The sequence below is a fragment of the Eretmochelys imbricata genome, chromosome 15 (genome assembly GCF_965152235.1).
Source record: "Eretmochelys imbricata isolate rEreImb1 chromosome 15, rEreImb1.hap1, whole genome shotgun sequence".
Classification (NCBI taxonomy): Eukaryota; Metazoa; Chordata; order Testudines; family Cheloniidae; genus Eretmochelys; species Eretmochelys imbricata.
The window spans coordinates 23,851,841-23,872,346 of record NC_135586.1 but is presented as its reverse complement, the minus strand read 5'-3'; the positions used below and the strand labels follow the sequence as shown (position 1 = coordinate 23,872,346).

The window sequence follows — 20,506 nt, the reverse complement described above, 5'->3', positions numbered from 1 at the left end:
TTATGGAACTGCTTTGTATTTAATAAGTTGGATTCTGTTTGTTTTTGGTATGATTCCCAGAGGATCAGCTTTTACTGGACTTTTGCCATAAAATAAAAAATGTTAGTTTAGAAGACGTGATTTTTTCCCCCCTTTTCTTTTAGTATTATAGTCCATTTGGACTATACTTCACTATTCATTAGAGATGGGCCCAAACCAAGACCTTGTCATCTAAGTCTCTTCATTGACACCCTCTCCCCCGGCCCCGGAATGTTTTGTGGTAGGAAAAAATGGAATTCGAGCTGGGCGGAGGATGACAAATCTGTTTTCTGACTACTTTCAGGGTTTTGAATTTTTTCCCTTCCTCATTGGAACAAAACCAAACTCTTTAAAAGGTTTTTGTGAAATGGACTTATGTCAAAACATCTGGTTTTTGGATCAAAAAGATCAGGTTTCATCTCTCTGTCTGGGGCTGCCCTGGACCTGAGAGACCGTCCCACTGAAACCTCCCACAAAATTCATAGGTATCTGTGGTTTTCCAGAACCCAAACTAGAACCTGGCCTTATCTCTGCTACTAGTGCCTGATCCAAAACCCGCTTGACTTCAGTTGGCTTTGGATCAAGGCCTTATGGCAAACTTTATAAGGGGCACTACAGGAACTATGGAATGTTAAGTATTGGCATGCTAGGTCTAATAGTGTGCCGTGTTACCTTCCTGGTGACAATATGTAAATGCTTTGTAGAGGTGACTAACAATAATTATGTATAGTAAATAATTGCTTCTGGGAGGAACTGAAGAAAAATTGCTAAGTAAATATTAGAATTCTTTTTCTGTTTTCTTTTTCTTTTTCCTTTGGTTTGCAGTGGTGGAAAGCCGAGGAGGAGTCATGGACAGCACACAGAGATTTTCAAACCTGCCGGTATATCTTCCCATGAGCTATCACATCTCTAGTGCTGATGTTTCCTTCTTCCTCAAAGAAGCCAATCAAGATATCATGAGGAACTCCAGTTTGCAGGCTAGGGTGGAGTCATTCTTTATATACAAAGCCAAGCAGCCACCTGTAGTAAATGCAACTTACGGACCTTTTTCAGTGGAACAAGTTGTTCCTGAGGACCTAATGCTGACTTCTGCTCCTTTTGGTTTCGCTAATGAATTCACATTTAATTGGAAATTAAAATCACACATAATCGACAGCTCAATCTATTCCAACAGACCTAAAGTGCAAGCCTTGTTCTATATTGCAGGAAAGGACTGGGATGACTATGATTCTGCAGAGAGATTGCCCTGTGTGAAGATGTTTGCTTTCCTGGAGGCTAGAGAAGCTGTGGCCAGCTGTAGGTTGAAAGGTCATTTAGGATTATGTGTCGCAGAACTGGAATTAGCGCCGAGCTGGTTCAGCTCCCCTCCACCATTGATTTCGGAGCGTGAGCCAACAGCAGCTTTGTTGGAAGGCATTACTGTGGAGCTCTTCTATAAAATGTATGCAGCAGATGGGGAGTGTTCTCCTGAGGATGCAAAATGGGAAAACAACATACACGCAGGTCAAGATAATGCACATGAGGCTTTGCCGCCTGTGGAGAGGATTGGTAGCATCATTGTCTATCCAACTCAAGACAAACTAAAACAATCTTCACTGAGGCTAGATGAGAACGTCATGATCCACTTACCACTCAACCCTGTCAAGGAAGGTGACATAGTAACCTTTCATGTGTCCCTTTCCGGTGACTCCCTAGCAGATCAGTTTACATTAAGGTAAGTGTTTTTAAAAAAGTACTTTGTGTATTCAAACAATCCAGCAAATAACAGGGGCTGAGTGCATCCCAGGTATAGATCCATTGACTTCGTGGGTGTTTGCCTCAGAAAGGACTTCAAGATTTGGCCTGCAGCTTGGGGGAAAATTATAAGTGTTCTTTAAGCATCTGTGAGTATAATAGGATTTGGTACCTGGAAGCTGACTTTGAAGTCTGTGCCATTAATATTTCTATGACTTTCTTATAAAATGTGTCATTGATTATGACTAGTTTAACTGACTTTGCTTCTACTCATTATACCTCCTGTAGGCTAGCCAGAATGATTGACTATGCTCGTCCATTTTGCTAGAGAAATATTTATAATTGGCATTTCCCACTGCTTTGATGTAGCTTTAATCCATTTACTCTTATAGAACCTATTATCATAGTCCCTGAGCACCTCCAAAGTATTTATTTCTTGCTCCTCACAACACTCCCACACGGTAGGGAAATGTTATCCCCATATTTTTTACAGATGGGGGAACTGAGACACACAGATTAAGAGTTTGTCCATGCTGCCTTGCAGTTCAGATTACGTGGGTGTGAATAGTGGTGCACACCAAAATGCTGTGTTGTAAATCCTTGCAGATGCTGTGGCCCTGAATTAAAAGGTTCCTAGTTTGCATTATTGTAGTCTGCAGTCCTTTTAGTTTGTGCCTGTAGCATCCACTAGGGGGAGTTACAGTGCAGCACTTTGGTATGCAGTGCTATTTACAGCCCCTGTAGTCTGAACTGCAGGGCGATGTAGACTTGCCCAAGGCTTTTTGAAAAAAAAAAAAAGTGATCCGGGTAACTACAGGCCTGTTAGTTTGACATCTGTAGTATGCATGGTCTTGGAAAAAATTTTGAAGGAGAAAGTAGTTAAGGACATTGAAGTCAATGGTAAATGGGACAAAATACAACATGGTTTTACAAAAGGTAGATCGTGCCAAGCCAACCTGATCTCCTTCTTTGAGAAAGTAACAGATTTTTTAGACAAAGGAAACGCAGTGGATCTAATTTACCTAGATTTCAGTAAGGTGTTTGGTACCGTACCACATGGGGAATTATTAGTTAAATTGGAAAAGATGGGGATCAATATGAAAATTGAAAGGTGGATAAGGAATTGGTTAACAGGGAGACTATAGCGGGTCCTACTGAAAGGTGAACTGTCAGGCTGGAGGGAGGTTACCAGTGGAGTTCCTCAGGGATCAGTTTTGGGACCAATCTTATTTAATCTTTTTATTACTGAGCTCGGCACAAAAAGTGGGAGTGTGCTAATAAAGTTTGCGGATGATACAAAGCTGGGAAGTATTGCCAATTTAGAGAAGGACCGGGATATCATACAGGAGGATCTGGATGACCTTGTAAACTGGAGTAATAGTAATAGGATGAAATTTAATAGTGAGAAATGTAAGGTTATACATTTAGGGATTAATAACAAGAATTTTAGTTATAAGCTGGGGACGCATCAATTAGAAGTAACGGAGGAGGAGAAGGACCTTGGAGTATTGGTTGATCATAGGATGACTATGAGCCGCCAATGTGGTATGGCTGTGAAAAAAGCTAATGCGGTCTTGGGATGCATCAGGCGAGGTATTTCCAGTAGAGATAAGGAGGTTTTAGAACTGTTATACAAGGCACTGGTGAGACCTCACCTGGAATACTGTGTGCAGTTCTGGTCTCCCATGTTTGAGAGGGAATTCAAACTGGAACAGGTATAGAGAAGGGCTACTAGGATGATCTGAGGTATGGAAAACTTGTCTTATGAAAAGAAACTCAAGGAGCTTGGCTTGTTTAGCCTAACTAAAAGAAGGTTGAGGGGAGATATGATTGCTCTCTATAAATATATCAGAGGGATAAATACCGGAGAGGGAGAGGAATTATTTAAGCTCAGTACCAATGTGGACACAAGAACAAATGGATATAAACTGGTCATTGGGAAGTTTAGACTTGAAATTAGACAAAGGTTTCTAACCATCAGAGGAATGAAGTTTTGGAATAGCCTTCCAAGGGAAACAATGGGGGCAAAAGATCTATCTGGCTTTAAGATTAAACTCGATAAGTTTATGGAGGAGATGGTATGATGGAATAACATGATTTTGGTAATTAATTGATCTTTAAATATTCATGGTAAATAGGCCCAATGGCCTGTGACGGGATGTTAGATGGGGTGGGATCTGAGTTACTACAGAAAATTCTTTCCTGGGTATCTGGCTGGTGAATCTTGCCCATATGCTCAGGGTTTAGCTGATTGCTATATTTGGGGAAGGAATTTTCCTCCAGGGCAGATTGGAGGTTTTTCACCTTCCTCTGTAGCATGGGGCACGGGTCACTTGCTGAAGGATTCTCTGCTCCTTGAAGTCTTTAAACCACGATTTGAGGACTTCAATAGCTCAGACATAGGTGAGAGGTTTTTCGCAGGAGTGGGTGGGTGAGATTCTGTGGCCTGCGTTGTGCAGGAGGTAGGACTAGATGATCATAATGGTCCCTTCTGACCTTAGTATCTATGAATCTATGAAACAATGAATCTAAGGTCATGCTAGAAATGCGTGGCAGAGCCAGGATTTGGAACCAGATTGTCTGAGTCCCTATTCAGTGTTTTAACAACAAGACCAGCTATCCTTTCTCTCCTTAGTAGTAGTTTATTTATTTTCAAGCTTAAATGATTGCTTGCTTGTGGCATGGCACATTCCCATTGCACAGCAAAGGAGAAAACTGGAAAAAATTAACCCACCAAAAATACGTTTTTCTTTGTATACCTCTCAAAATTGGAATCCGCTTCCTTGGTCTTGAATAGAAATGATTGGAAAACAGAAAATCTTTTTGTGAAAATTTTAGTGGAAACCTTCCCCCCGTTTTTTTGGGGTGAAATGTTGTAATTTTTGAAATTTTCCAAGCAGTTTTATTAGTGAATTTCAGTTTTATCAGAGAACTGTTGAGTTGGATAGTACTTGATTTCAGGCACTCTTAACCAGCATGAGGGTTAGTGATGTATATTTATTACTATGCCTTTAACTGTTAATGTTGGTTAAGAGCTACACATAGACACAACTCAGAGAAATAGGAGCCAGACTTGGGGAATAGAAAGGCCCAGAGGTAATTGGAAAGTGTCTTACCGAGACAGTGTTAAACACTAGGGAAAAGAGGAGTTGCAATACACGCTGGCAACTTAGACACATTTTTACTCCTCACTTTTAAGTCTAAAAAGGTGCAGGAAGAAGATGACAGAAACATACTATCCGTGACAAAGATGCAAAGTGAATGAATAACAAATCTTATGCCAGCACCTTTCTTCTTCTAAGTACTTTGTCATGGTGTCTGGACTGGCTCACGACTGTGAGTGCCTTCCTCAAGGCAGATTGTCAAAAACAGGGCAGACACCCAAATTGGTGGTGTGTTCTATGATTTATATTTCGCCAAGCCAGTAACACATGTCAACTCCTGGGTCACTATAACACTCTTCCCATGGAGTCGCAGACAGTCCCCTTAGACTCTCAGTCTATCTTGCCACCCAGACACTAGACTTAGTGATAAATGGTTGCTTACACCAAAAAAAATCACACCATATTCAGGTTGCTTCCAGTCCCAAGAGACTTACCCCAGATCAATTGGTACCCTAGATCTTACACGAAAGATATTGCCTGTATCCAATCCTGTAATAAACTATCTAAAGGTTTATTTAACTAGGAAAAAGAAATGAGTTATTTCCAGGTTAAAGCAAATGAACATATTCTCACCAAATGAGTTCTCTAAATCCTCTGAGTGACAGAGTTGTAGTGATCTGCCAATTCAAAGTGTCTTTTAGAGGGGACCCAGGAGATAACCCCTGAGGATCTCTGGCTTCAGTTTGGTGTCTCTAGTTCTGTCAGAGTTCTAGCAGCCCAGAGATGGAAAATTTTCCTGTGGCTTTGTTTTATTTCCTCCATTCAGCTTACGAGCCCAAAGGATGAGTTTCCTTGCACGTAGCATTTCCAAGGTGTGATAGGGCCATTAACCAATCCTTTGTATTGCAATGTTCCTTGATGGCCCTTCTAGGGAGGAGGACAATTCCTGTGTCTGGGTTCATAAGGTCAGACCAAACATTTTCAAAGTTATAAGGCAAAACTTACAGATTTTCTTATAGCCTGGAATACTGACATTACAAGTGAGATTAATGCATGCAGCGACTTAAAAGCAATTCATAGAGTTTAAACGCTAAATACATTCTTATAAAACTAATACCTAACAAACAAGTGAACTGGCCCGGTCTCCAGCTATGAGTTTGTTAGTTCTTAGCTCATGCCTTCAGTCTTGGCAAGAGCTGGCATCTGGTTTGCCAGCATCACACACTTTATAAACATGAATTAAACATTTTAAACATATAATGTAACATCCATATTATTATGAAACATGGATATTGCAGTCAGAATTAGTCAGTGCCTATTGTACAAACACCGTGAATGACCGTCCCCATGTTGCTAGGGTAAAAATGTGTCATGGATATAAATTGTCATGCTTCAGGGCCTACAACAACCATTATGCTTATGGTCAGAAAGAAACTTCCCATAAGAGCAAGTTATTCTGTAATTGTTCAGTTTTGGGTTTCTTGCATCTTCCTGAAGCAAATACTCACTAGCAACCACACACCAAAAACACTAACCCAGGAACCTATCCTTGCAACAAAGCCCGTTGCCAACTGTATCCACATATCTATTCAGGGGAAACCATCATAGGGCCTAATCACATCGGCCACACTATCAGAGGCTCATTCACCTGCGCATCTACCAATGTGATATGTGCCAGCAATGCCCCTCTGCCATGTACATTGGCCAAACTGGACAGTCTCTACGTAAAACAATAAATGGACACAAATCGGATGTCAAGAATTATAACATTCAAAAACCAGTCGGAGAACACTTCAATCTCTTTGGTCACTCGATTACAGACCTAAAAGTGGCAATATTACAACAAAAAAACTTCAAAAACAGACTCCAAAAAGAGACTGCTGAATTGGAATTAATTTGCAAACTGGATACTTAGGCTTGAATAAAGACGGTGAGTGGATGGGTCATTACACAAAGTAAAACTATTTCCCCATGTTTATTTCACCCCCTACTGTTCCTCACACGTTCTTGTCAACTGCTGAAAATGGCCCACCTTGATTATCACTACAAAAGGTCCCTCCACCCCCCCCACCACCGGCTCTCCTGCTGGTAATAGCTCACCTTACCTGATCACTCTTGTTACAGTCTGTATGGTAACACCCATTGTTTCATGTTCTCTGTGTATATAAAATCTCCCCACTGTATTTTCCACTGAATGCATCCGATGAAGTGAGCTGTAGCTCACGAAAGCTTATGCTCAAATAAATGGGTTAGTTTCTAAGGTGCCACAAGTACTCCTGTTCTTTTTGCATCTTCCTCTGATGCATAAAGTAATGATTAATCGTCAGTGATGGAGACAGGATACTGGACTAGATGGACCAATGTTATGATGTTGGATCATATGTTCTTATGTTCCCATGAATCTGCTCAAACCATGGGAGATATGGAGGAGCCGAATCAAAGAGATTTAACTAATTTGCCCAAGATTACAGTGGGAGTCCATGTTAGCTCTGAGATTCTTGGATCCGAGGTTGGTATTCAGCCTAGAAGACCAAAGTGGAAATTCCCCAAGCAATTAGATACTACTCAAAAGAGTGTCTGGCAAGTCATTTCCTTCATTATGTTTGTAAGTCAAAGAAACAGTGGGTGCTTTATTTCAGGAAGCTAAATGCTACAGGTAAGAGGCAGAATGCAGATCTGTTACCTGCTGCTGGGTGGAAAGAGCAGAGGCAGTTGTTGCTCTGAATGTTTCAAATGACATTCACTCTTCGCCTATGGAGAATTTATTCAACTAAAGTTTACACAGTTAGCAGGGAATTATGCTGAGGGAAATAAAATCACCATAGTTCCTACATCTAATTTATAACAGTTTTCCTCTGTCGGCTCTCCCTGTTTTTCAGTCCATTAGTAATGTCCATAAAAACCCAGAAGGTTATTATACCTAGAGTTTCTGTGTGTTTTCACCAGAGAAAAATATATTGAAGTGACTATGTTTGCCTTGGGGAAATATGTTTTTGCCCAGTATAACCGATTGTTTTAAATCGTGTCTGTTATAAGTGGAGTGTAATGTATTCCATTCTGGTTCAGATGAGACTATAGATCAAAATCAAATCATTCTTAAGATTTTCACTGTGATGCAAACTTCATTGATATGACTGTATGCAAACAGAATGGATGTGTGCAATTTTATGTGCCTCTTTAGTATTTCATACACTATGTTGTGCAGTGTTTTATTTTGTGCTGAATTTTGTACTAGTAAATACTGAATTTCAGTCCATAAAAAAAATCCAACTCTGCCTTTTTGGGTGAAATATTGGGATCTTAACCTAGCTCTCAAATTACAAAGCTTAACAGCTTCTTGGCAAATGGTGAGGAAAACAAATAGTAATTTGATGGGTTTCAGAGTAATAGCCGTGTTAGTCTGTATTCGCAGAAAGAAAAGGAGTACTTGTGGCACCTTAGAGACTAACGAATTTATTTGAGCATGAGCTTTCGTGAGCTACAGCTCACTTCATCAGATGCATACCGTGGAAACTGCAGCAGACTCTATATATACACAGAGAATATGAAACAATACCTCCTCCCACCCCACTGTCCTGCTATTACCAGCAGGACAGTGGGGTGGGAGGAGGTATTGTTTCATATTCTCTGTGTATATATAGAGTCTGCTGCAGTTTCCACGGTATGCATCTGATGAAGTGAGCTGTAGCTCACGAAAGCTCATGCTCAAATAAATTCGTTAGTCTCTAAGGTGCCACAAGTACTCCTTTTCTTTCAGTAATTTGATGATGGACCCTGTTGTTTTTTGCAACCGTATCAAGAAAGTGGTTCAGGGAAGGTATCTGTATTAGAAAGCACTCAAAATGTATCCGTCATACCCAAAGAGAATGTTAACCAATTCCAACCTGGAAAACTCAAACCTTTGTTATCTTGCAAATGGCATCTAAATCTGTATTGACGTTGTACACTCAAGTTGCCCACCCAAGCTCCTTTATCAGCCTTTACAGATTTTACATTTTCCAATGAACATGTCCCATTAAGAAGTCCGTGTTTGAAAGCTGGTCTCTGTGTGTCCAACAACAATTTCTTTTCCACACAGATCACTCCTGGAACAACTGTTCACTTTTTAAACCCGCTCCCATTTATTAATGCTAGCCCCCATCTTGATCGGAATGCAACTGGAAAGTGAGCCGGAGAGACACAACATACTGCTTTCAATCATTCACCAGTTAAATATATTTTTGTTCTTTTTTATGTTTCAGAAGCTATGTCTGAGTAATCAGAATAACCTATGGCTTTGTAATAGTCCCTTAATAAACAAAATTTGATTGATTAAAAGCTTTAGCTTTGCTTTGACCATTAATCAGTCTCTGCAGACATTTATTGCTTTGTATACTGCAAAGCAGACTACAGAGGTTATGTCTGGCTTGAAAGACAGACAGATAGACACACTTCCACGCAAACCGCCAGAATTGTGATGAACCCCAGAAAGCATAGAACTTTGGAAGTTAGGCTTGAATGCCGTCCGTTAGCCCGTTGCCTTGGATTCTGTAGCAAGTTCTCTATGCAAAATGTTGCTGGTGTTGTGCCCGTTCCATAGTGGTGACGTGGGCTTGTTCCCTATCGTTGGTGAGAGCCTATGCAGCGATGCACAATTGCATGGGATTCAGCTGCTGCAAAACTGCTTCGTAGGAATAACTTTTAAATCAAGATTCAATTTGTTTTAAAAAGGGATGCTGTAGTTCAAACAGGAATTATTTGGGGTAAATTCTGTGGCCTGTGTTATACAGGTGGTCACACTAGATGATCATAATGCTCACTTCTAGTGCCTGTTAACATTAAGCAGTTTGGAGAACCCTGCAAAGCTAGTACAAGAATTTATAGGCCAAATTCTCTCTTCTGATGCACACGTGACTACTAAGGATATTTACTTTACTAATATAAGTTTATAATGAGTAATATACATGGATTAGGATATAATAAATATATACACAGTGAGAAAAAATGGAAACTATGAAGAAGCAAGGGGAATTTTATTTTATTTTATTTTATTTTTTTACAAAAGGAGTCTCCTGATATAAATGGAGAAGTTGTATAAAAATGAGAGAGGAGAGACTGATCCTTTCTTGACTGAAAAGACAGATGTCTCATCAAATAGATGCAGCTGGGGATGGTTTAACATTGCTTTCCTGGAGTGTACAGTTATTTTAACACTATCTTGGGGCAGTAAAGACATTTTGAAAGAAAAACCTTTTTGTGGCATTTAGTGGAGTAATGGATAATCACTTACTTCTTGGTTATGAAAAAAGGAGCCATGACTTTGTTTGTAAAAACGTGTGGCATATTGGTTCTGTTTTAATTGTGAATAAGAATACAGAAATAAAGCAAGGCTGAGAACTAACAGTTCATGGAGAAAAGGTAGGGATGTTAGTATACTTTACATGTGCCTAATATGAATGACCCGTCATTCTTTAATCCTCTGTCCGAATGGAAACCGAGACTGGAGATATTCCAATAATAAGGAAGGGACAGACATCATGTAATGAATCCTATACTAGACAAATACAACATGCTGTAGGCGGGATGCAATCATCACCATGCTTAAGAGGAATGGCAGGAATATACAGAAGCTAAAAACCTAGCAGATATTTGGTGGATTATACTTTTTTCCCCCCTGTGCCGCACTCTGCATATTGCAGCAGTGAAAATTACTTTTTGATTTGGGATGAATTAGTACAAGGTGAAATACAGGAGTGTTAGCTTTTACTAATCACTCTCACTAGCAGAACTGATATGAAGAATTTATATTAATAAACATAAATCCATACAGATGAGGTTAAATGTCTGCCTACTAAGGGGAGAAAAATCACACAGGACATTAAAATAGACTTTACAAGACTTCTTTGTTAATGATGAAAGATCTGTGGAGACATGAAATGGTAAGAGGCAGTCTCCTGCCAATAGCTGCTGAGAGCAACAAGGAAAAACAAAACCGGCTTTAGACCTTGAAATACATAGGAAACAAGAGAACACAAAATACTGGGAACATAGCACGGCTGAGTAGCGGGAACATGCTGAACATGGCCTTCATAGTTTAAAATGAAATCATTCTGAATCAGGTAGCAAGACAGGAACATGGTGGCTACACAACTAAAACGACTACTTATTAAAGGCCGAGAGATAACAATCCAGCACAAGTAGAGTGGGGGGGTGGAGGGAAGGACCCGTCTCAAATTAATCACAGTTCTCTCTATTAACAAAAAATCACAACATTAAATTATTCCTGGAGACCATAATGGGAGACATGGGAATACTTGAAAAAAACGTCTAAAGAACTTAAGATACAGTCCGTTAATATTGACACAAACCCTATCTCGATGAGATATGTGTGAGTGCGCCTGTGTGCGAACGCCACACACAACAACTACATTAAAAGCACATTATTAAGGTTGCAAAGTCAAGCGTTCACAGATAGGAAATGCCAGGATTAAGGTTGACTGATGCTGTCTTTAATTGCATCATATGCTATTTTTACACAGGAGTCCACAGGACCACTGCCTCGCTCAGTGCTCAGGATGGATGCTCACTTAATGAATAGTTATTCTCGCTATTCTCACAACGTGTGGCCCTGTGCCTTATTACTGCGCATTGTTCAAATCCTGCTCTGAAGACAATTATTTGCTCCTGGGTTTTTCTGTGGAGCTCGTCACCATAGTATTGGAGTGACTCACAGATTTTCCCCATTTTCCATATAGGGAGTTTACGTACAGGGATATTAAGATCCAAAGTTTCCACTAATTTTGGCTGCCCAATTTGAGAGATCTAGGACTTGTATATGTAGCATTATATGCACTTTCTATGTTCAAATAACAGCTCCTACTGACTTTGATTGCAGCTGTGAGTGCTCAGCGCTCCTGCAAATCAGACCCCAGGGTCTCAAGTCAGGCATCCAGAAAATGAGGAACACACAATTAGTGACCCCCTGTGAAAATTTAGTTTATGTGACTTGCTCAGAGTCACACAGGATCTTTGCGGCAGAGGCTGGGATAAAATCCAGTGCTCCAGGGCAGCAATGGATTGCCTAGGACGCCATCCTTTCTCTTTCTTCAGTCACTTGCCTCATGCACTCCACCCCTTCCAACACCTGCAAGAAATGAGGCAGGGGTCCTACAGCCAACAGCCTCCTTTACCACGCAGTCCTGACTCATCTCCAGAGCAGGTTCTTTCTGTGCGCTGAATAAGACAGGGTCCTGTGGGAAAAAATAATGTAATCCTATAGGTAAAGACTGCGTCATAATGCACACACACGAGGGCTGTAAATTAAAGTTGTATAGACGATCTTAATTCTGGCATTTCCTAACTTTTGAGTGCTTGACTTTTGCAGTCTTAATATTCTTTTAATGTAGTTTTTGTGTGTGCAGTTTCCGAGGTGTTTAGAAAAGCAAATGAGAAAACAGAAATCCCATCATATAGACACCAGCATGATTTATCAGCAGGTTTGGAACCTTTAGATCCCCTTCACAGACCTCTGGTACTTGAGCTAATTGAGTAACTGATAGCAATAGGAAAAGGAGGACTTGTGGCACCTTAGAGACTAACCAATTTATTTGAGCATAAGCTTTCGTGAGCTACAGCTCACTTCATCGGATGCTGTAGCTCACGAAAGCTTACGCTCAAATAAATTGGTTAGTCTCTAAGGTGCCACAAGTACTCCTTTTCTTTTTGCAAATACAGACTAACACGGCTGCTACTCTGAAACCTGATAGCAATAGAAGGTTGTCATCCCTTCTGTGGACTGGCATTAGAGGGGGATGAGACGTATACTCTGCCAGTGGATTTCACAGAGATTTTCTGATAGCAGAGGAACAGTGAGATTCAGGAATGTTGGTTTCCATTCCAGGCTGTGAATGGGAGTGTATCTAGTTGGCTCGGACTCTTCCATCTGTTACCCTCCAAGTTTGAACTTACCTGTCCCCTTCCCAACTGTGCCTCTTTTCCACCCCAGGTTCCTTGTTCCAGCCCCATTCTCCTTGCCTATCCAGTCTCCCCTACTCAGGCTTCTTATCCCAATCCTAATCTCCCCACTTCCCCAGTCTCACTGTTCCAGTCTCCTTGTCTAGTCAGTCCCAGTTCTCCCCCGACATCCCAGTTCCGTGTCAAATCTGTCTTCCCTGCCACCTTCACTAATTCCTAGTCTGAATCATCTTGTCCAGTGAGTCCAGGTCTTCCCCTTTCCCTCATCTTCTCAGATCTTAATGTCCTCCCACATCCCTAGCCTGTTGGCTCCCAAACTCACTCGAGTTGCCCAGCCAGTACTAAAAGCTTAAATAACGATAGATGTCCAAACGAGGATAAATGACCCGGTTAATTCTATAAAATCACAAAGGACTCACAATGTCGCAGCTGGCAAAGCCATTTAATGGACTTTTAGATAACGAGCAACGACCTGCTACAATGAGTAGGGCAGCAATCATTCTTCATATGAAAAACAGGCAGCATAGCAGCGAGAGGCTGGTTTCACGATTGAATAACAGGTATGAAATAGTCTCAGAAATAACCACAATGCAATCACAATGAAGTAATACTAACGGCAATAACTCTGTCTCTCTCTGACTTCTGTCTTGCAAAAGGCAAAAGCACCAGAATCTCACTGGCTTATGGAGATAACGAGCTTCCCATCTTGTTGTTAAAGTGCATATCCTATAGGAAGGAAGCCTATCTGTGCCTCAGTTTTCCCTTTGTAAAACTGGGGTTAAAAGCACTTCCCTATCTCACAGGGAAGGATAAACACATGAAAAGACTGAGGCCGTCTGCGTACCCAAGGAAGATAGATATTTTATATGAAATAACTTAGTATATTCCATATGCCTCTAGATACGTAACTGTAGAATGGAAAGAAAAAATTATTTATGGAAATTTAAAGGCAACCCACATATAAGCTGGCACCTCGTATACCAGATTGCATTAGAAATAGATAAGTGGGGCCAAGCATAATCAGTTGCAGTGCATCTCATACAATGTATCAGGCGATGGACTCTGAAGCACTTAGTTTTACATCTGAGTAGCAAACTAATGGAAAAACAAGATTTAGAGCAGAAGCACTGACAACCTCTTGTCTACACTGGTGTTAGCAGGAGCTGTTATAATCAACAAACAAGCGGAAAATGTGAAAAACGTTTCCAGTATATTTGGAAGGTGCCAATATACCCTATGGCTTGACACAAATTTATCCTTGTTGACAGTAATGGAATGAGATTTTACATTTTTAAGTAGTTGGGATTTTACAAGCCCATTTTCAGGCCTATCCTTCTTTCCTGAAGTTTCAGCATGACAGCTCCGGCTAATTATCTCCAGCCAGCTTCTGCGTAACTTGAGATTTTGTTTCAAAACGTGTAAAGATCTGGGGAGCGATGTCAGACCAATGTGGCATTGTGCACATCATGGAGAGCACACTGAGGGGGAAAGTGTGAGATTCTGTTAAAAGGCACAGGAGGCATTTCGCTTTCTAAAGCGTTGTAGTTGTAAGGGTTGGCTGGGGTGCTGTGATGAGGGTACATAGTGCTGCAGTGTGACACGCATCTAAGAACCTAGATGAAGGGAGATGGCCACCTTGGAGATGATTGGCTCGATTCTTTGGTCCAGTTAAGTTCCCACTGTGCTGGTTAAGTGAAGTGAACTTAAACTGGCTGAAGATTCCTCATGGAGCGTCCTCTCCTCTGGCTGCTTCCTTCTCCCCTAGAGTGGCGGGGAGGTGGGAATGGATAGGTCTGGGCAGGGAGTAGGTCGGGGTGTAGGGGAGCAAGGCTTTGCTGCTATTGATTCTCTACTAGGGGAAGTTCTTTCACCAGCCCTGTAAGTTAAAGCTGCCTCCCTGAAGTTTATGCTGTGGCCAATCAGCTGAGAATCAGGGAACTGTGTTCAGCTCCCTGACAGCCTCCCTTTTCCACTCGGCCCATGTGTTGCTTTGCTCGGCCACAGTCGAGAACTGAGCCTGGCTGGTTTAGGCCCTGATTCAGCAACGTACTTAAGTATGTGCTTAACTTTATGCATGTGATAAAATATTTCACTGTATAGGAATGGGAAACTCACATGCCTAAAGTCAAATATGTGGTTGACTGTTGTGCTGAAATGAGTTCTTCTTTTTGGAGCACTAAGTAGCCGGTGATTTCTAGATGGTCATTAATGTTAGATGTGGGGGAAACTTTGAGTTATATACCCTCACCGTTGAAGGAAAGGGGCAGGATGTTTTGGATTAATACAACAAAATCTTGGGTGAATTCCTGGCCACTTTGAAGTCAATGGGAGTTCTGGTGATGACCCCATCTGCTGGATTTCACCCTTTAACTTGGATTGCTTCCTAGGGCCACTCATCCAGGACTCATCTAAATCTTGTCTCCTGTTCTTGTCTAATGTCTCAAAGATCCGGCCTTTTCTGTCTGGACTGATTACCAGCACTCTTCTCCAAACCCGTATTGTCTCAAGGTTGGGGCTGTGGGTGTCTTTGTTTTATTCCAGGGTGTTGCACAATGGGGCAGCTGATTGTGGCCTGAAAATATTATGGTAATTTAAATAATAAATAATGGGAAGTAAAAGTTGCAAAAGATGGAACTAATTGAGTGAGATTTGTACATACACAACTGGCTCTGAGCTCAACAGCAACTGGAAATGAATTAAAAGCTATTTTCAGTTGACAAAATTGATTAAATATTCAGTAGTGCAGCGAGTGATTTAAAGGTAGCCAGTTATGAGGTAAAATTTTTATGTACCCAATTACTTCCTTTAAAAAAAACAAACCTTAAAAAACCCCCTCACAAAGCTTGTGATGTATGAGGGTAGATTAAAAAGGTTCTTAGCTTGGGGAGAACATTCTAACTTGCAGAACATCTGCTGGTTTCATGCAAGTTGTGTGCCCTAATGACTCAACCAACATTGGGATTGGGATTCTTTATTTTGAACTGTGTGTTGAATGCTGCTGTAGCTGTGTGCTGCTAGCCAAGGACTACGTGATCAAATCCCAATGCGGGTCTTCATTAACTGAAAAGGCAGTAAGTCTCAGTCTGGTTTAAACAAATTGGATTGCTGTAGTTAGTGGTCCTATGTGTAATGAACAGTACTAAAACAGAAAGTAGAAAGCAGGCACCTTTAAATTTGCTTTCTTTGGGCGACAGACTTTTGGGTCCGATTCTGCTGTCAGTTGCGCAGGTGTAAATATGGTGTAACACCATTTGAAATCAGTGAAGTTTTACTCTGAGTGCATTGATTTTAGTTTCAAATGTTTCATATACATGCTGATGCATCTGGGCAGACTTTTTGGTCCCTTTGTTTCCCAGTGTGTTTTTTCACAGCTGAAGATAAGAAGGATGGTCCAGTGAGTAGGACACGAGCTTCAGGCTTGGGAGACTCAGGTTCGATTTCCAGTTCTGCCACAGACTTCCTGTGTTGCCTTGAACAAGTACTCCTCATTCTTTTATGAGGAGTCTTACTTAGTCTTTCTATGCCTCAGTTTCCCCTATCTGTAAAATGGGGTAAGAGCACTCCCCTCTCTTGCAGCACCCCTGTGAGGATAAACAAACACATTAAAGATTGTTTACACAGTATGGCTCACACAGTATGGCAGTGGAAGCCATGTAAGTGCTTAAGATAGAATATTCCAAGAAAAATGTTCAGTGCATGGATTCATTTTAATGCTTAAGAAAAGTAAAGAAATAGAAGTCAGATAATCGGCTACAATCCACATTGGTAGAAAAGTTGAAAGGAGGGCATTTAAATGGGCACAGTTAGGGCCAACGGGGGAGCCGGGTGCTGCTACTCCCCATCTGGTAACTCTCTATTATGGCAGGTGAATGGAGGGAGGCCAAGTCAACCTGCAATTATGCCTTGTTTTAATTGGCCATTGTGACAAAACTACCCGCTTCTTGCAGTCACTTTCTTCTCTTTTTCTTCTCTTGAAAGCTCATGCTCAGATAAATTGGTTAGTCTCTAAGGTGCCACAAGTACTCCTTTTCTTTCTTCTCTTTGGGTGGTCTAAGCTTTTTATGTTGGATTAATGAAAGAGAGTAGTTAGAAGGCAGTTACACTGAAAAGCCATCTCTAATTGCGCTGGTACTAGAAGGCAGTGAGTGGGGGAAGCAAAAAGCAAAGAAGCAAAACCAGGGTTAGATACAGTGCATTCCTTGCGCATTCAAAACATCCACTGAAGTTACTGAGGGTTTGGTGCAAGGAATGTAGGAGCTAGGCGGGACGTGTACAAATTCTTGTATACAAAATCTTTAATATAGGAGATGATAATAAAATGTACCAATTAATAATTGAAAGTTCCTGGGTGTTCAGAGTTTTGGAGTTTGTCCCATGATAGATGGGGGCTAGCAGTGAAGCTTGGATCTGGATCCAAACAAATTTTAAATTTTGGGTTGTTTTGGATCCAGGGTTTTGGCTCTGGTCCACACTGGCGTAATTCCATTGATGCTACCTCCACTGAGGTATGCATGAATGAAAGTAATAGAATTTTGGGGGCAGGAGGGGGGACAGAGAGAGAGAGAGAGAGAGAGTGAATATTGTAAATTCACATGCATGATAACTAATGGGAAATATGCCAATGCCTGGAGTGGATGGCCTTGTGATTTTGGTGATCTGGGCCATTCATGTGTATGTTATGTGTTCTGAACCCTTATTTTTAGATGGTATACACCGCCACAGCATAGTAAATCAAACACATTCTTAGTTATGGAGTTGCTACTGTTGTCTGCGTGACAGAGCACAAGCATCTGCACATAGCTCCGTAAATTTCAGTGCTTCTTTTGCCTTTTAATTATGTTCATTTGTCTGTATTAGCACGGATACCGCTGCTTGTGTGATGCATTCTACCTATAGTTCTCAAAATATAAAGAAAACAGTAAGAGAACTGTGCAAAAAAATCTGCTGTCTAATTCAGTCTTAAGAAGTTGTGCAAGCAATAGACATTGGAGCAATGAGCAATTATGAAATGCTAAAGGAACAGCTAGTTGTAGCCAAGCAGCCTTTGTTTGAAGGTGGCTCTATTTATTTACCTCTGGCATGAATTACACAGTGGATTCATGCTAAAATGTTTTATATGAATTCATTCAAACTCTCCATTATTTAAAGAGGCTTTAAAAAAATAACTGCCAATGGAAATGTAGGTCAAAGAATGCATATCCTATATTTGCTGAAAAACTGTGTATTGAACATTTCATGCATCTGAGTTCATTAAAGCAAGAGCCCCCCCTTTCCTGCATAATACCTTTCACCTGGGAATTCCAGAGAGAGATTGATTAGCCTTAAGGGTCAGGGTTTGCCACCATTGCTCACATGGAATAATACTTTACTCTGCAAATAGTCCCATTAAGGCCAAGGGGAAAGGTACACTTCTGTGTGAGTAAGGGTGATAGAATCTGGCCCCACTCAAGAGACTTGGGAGGTAGGGGGTACTTAGATTCACTCTGGGTCAAAGAGCAAGCCCAACCAGAACTGTAGAGTTCTGATTTGCAATACATTGCTCTAACCCCTAGACAATACTTCCTCTTTTGGTGGGAAATAGGAGGGTTAGAATGCATTCTTTGTGTTGGCTCTTAGTACCTGAAATGCTAAACTTGTCCCTCAAACGATATCACAGTCCCACCTCATTGATGAAATGCACGTGTACTGTAGAGGCCTATTTTCTTCTAGACGAATGCCTATGGAGTAGAGAATGACCTCACCACGCATTAAGTGGCGGGGGTCGTTGTCTGGCTTGTCGGAAAGGCTGTGTGCCCCCTTTAAGGGATAGAGAGCCAGGGAGTGGCTTTCTGCTGCAGTTGCCTTCCAGGTCAGCATGGGGATGCTGACCCATCCCCCAGGGGACTGGAAGTGGTGGTGATGGGGACTACATAGGTCTATGCTGGTGCAGGAAAAGCCCTCTTTTACCTGGACGGGGTGGAGAAGCACCTCCCCTCTCACCCATGGAAGTGGTGAAATGCCAGGTTTGGTCAGGATCTGCTGTGGACCTGGCACTAATCACTCCATTCTCGGGGGGCTGGGAAAGAATTTTTCCCTCGCTGCCAGATTGCCCAAGGCAAAATGTTTCCCCCTCTCCACTTTCCCCACAGCAGGTTCGGGGGAGGCTTCGCTGGGGCAAACATGAAACAAGAGTTCGGCTATGATGTTGCAACTCAGTATATAAACATGGGGTGGATCTCTGGTGCAGGAACTCCCTAGGGAGGGATACAGTGATCAGATAGAATGGACTGGGAAAGGATTGAAAGGAGGTAGTGTTTAAAGGAGCAGAAATGGGAATTTCAGTGCTCCTCTGACTGGTACAGCAGGGAGCCAACCCTCCTCTAGCCTCCATTAGCCCTCATTCGGGGTGGTGGATGCTGAGGTCCCAGCAGCAGGTTGGCTGGGGACCAGGATGGGGAAGGGAGGGGCTGACAGATGCCCCCTGGTATATATTGAAATGATGATGGAATTACTTGCTCTGTACACTTTTATCTGCCGGGTACTCCCAGGCGTTTAAGAATAAAGTTGTGGCCTAATAAACTACGCTCAGTGTCCCCTGTCCATCTTCCAGCATAGCTGCACAATAGGTCACTTCATCTCCAGGATGCCCTGTAGTGGACGGACACTGAGAGTTTTGAGAAGGTTTCATGTCTCGGTTGCTGGATCACCCTGCTGAGTATGTTGTGTACAAAGCAGACTGCTGCATGCTCGCCTCTCTGCCATCTCCTTGTGGGTGTCTCACTGCCGCCTTTATACCAGAATAGCCAAAACTAAGCTCATTATCTACCCACCAAAACCTTCTCCTCTCTGAGGCCCCTCTGTCTTCAATGCACAAACTGGATATTCTCTTAGATTCCTTTCTCTTCCACCCTGGCTCCTGCTAAGTCCTGCCCCTTCTTCTGTAAAATCCCTCCTTTCTACTCCGAGAGACAGAACTGTGGTCTGTCTCCTCTCTTTCTCCGCTTGCTCCCTAGCAGCCATGCCTATCTCCTTACCCCCTTCTAGTTTATGCAAAATGCCTCTGCTAAAAAATCTCCTCTGGCTCCCACCCAGCTGAAATCCCTTCACTGGCTTGTCCCACTCCTTCTGCGTTACGTTTAAGCTCATCCTTTAAACCATCCACAATGCCAGTCCGGCCTTAGACAGCTCCCTCACACTATACACCCCCCTCAGACTGCCTTTGCTTCTCCGTATCCCACTTCTAAATGATGCTACAAGCTGTCTAGTAACCTCATCTCTCACTGAAGTTAAGGCACTCCACAACGCCCAGCACTGGGCCCTCTCGCATCTTTTCAGCTTCACACTTCCTTTCATGATACCTTCTAGGCTTGGAACAGTCCCTCATTTCCTTTGTGCCAAGAATTCTCCCTCACCAGCTTCAAATCCCTTCCCTTTTGTGATTCTCTTCTAAGCTGATCTGTTTACTGACAGTGCCCCATGCCTTCTAGCACCTTACCAATCGTCGTCTTTATGGCCTGTGTCTGGAAGTGCTCTAGGTCAGGGTTGCTGTATTATGTGTTCCACGTGATATCCATTAAATTCACAGGGCTACATAAATGCTAAATAATACAATATGGATTTGACTCAAATATATGTTTCAAATCACACACACAAATCTAGTCTAAAGTCTTCTAAAGCTAGTTTTATACAAAGAACTGCTATTCTCTGTAAAATTGCTG

At 41.8% G+C, this 20,506-nt stretch overlaps 1 protein-coding gene across 1 annotated transcript in view; it reads left to right on the top strand.

Annotated features, from left to right (window-relative positions):
• The first annotated feature begins 249 nt into the window (after window positions 1-249).
• TMEM132B (transmembrane protein 132B) overlaps window positions 250-20,506 on the top strand; it is a 259,572-nt gene continuing 239,315 nt past the window's right edge. Inside the window, exons 1-2 of the mRNA XM_077835357.1 lie at window positions 250-259; window positions 844-1,732. Coding sequence (XP_077691483.1) covers window positions 250-259; window positions 844-1,732 — 899 coding nt within the window. The remainder of the gene's footprint in view (window positions 260-843; window positions 1,733-20,506) is intronic.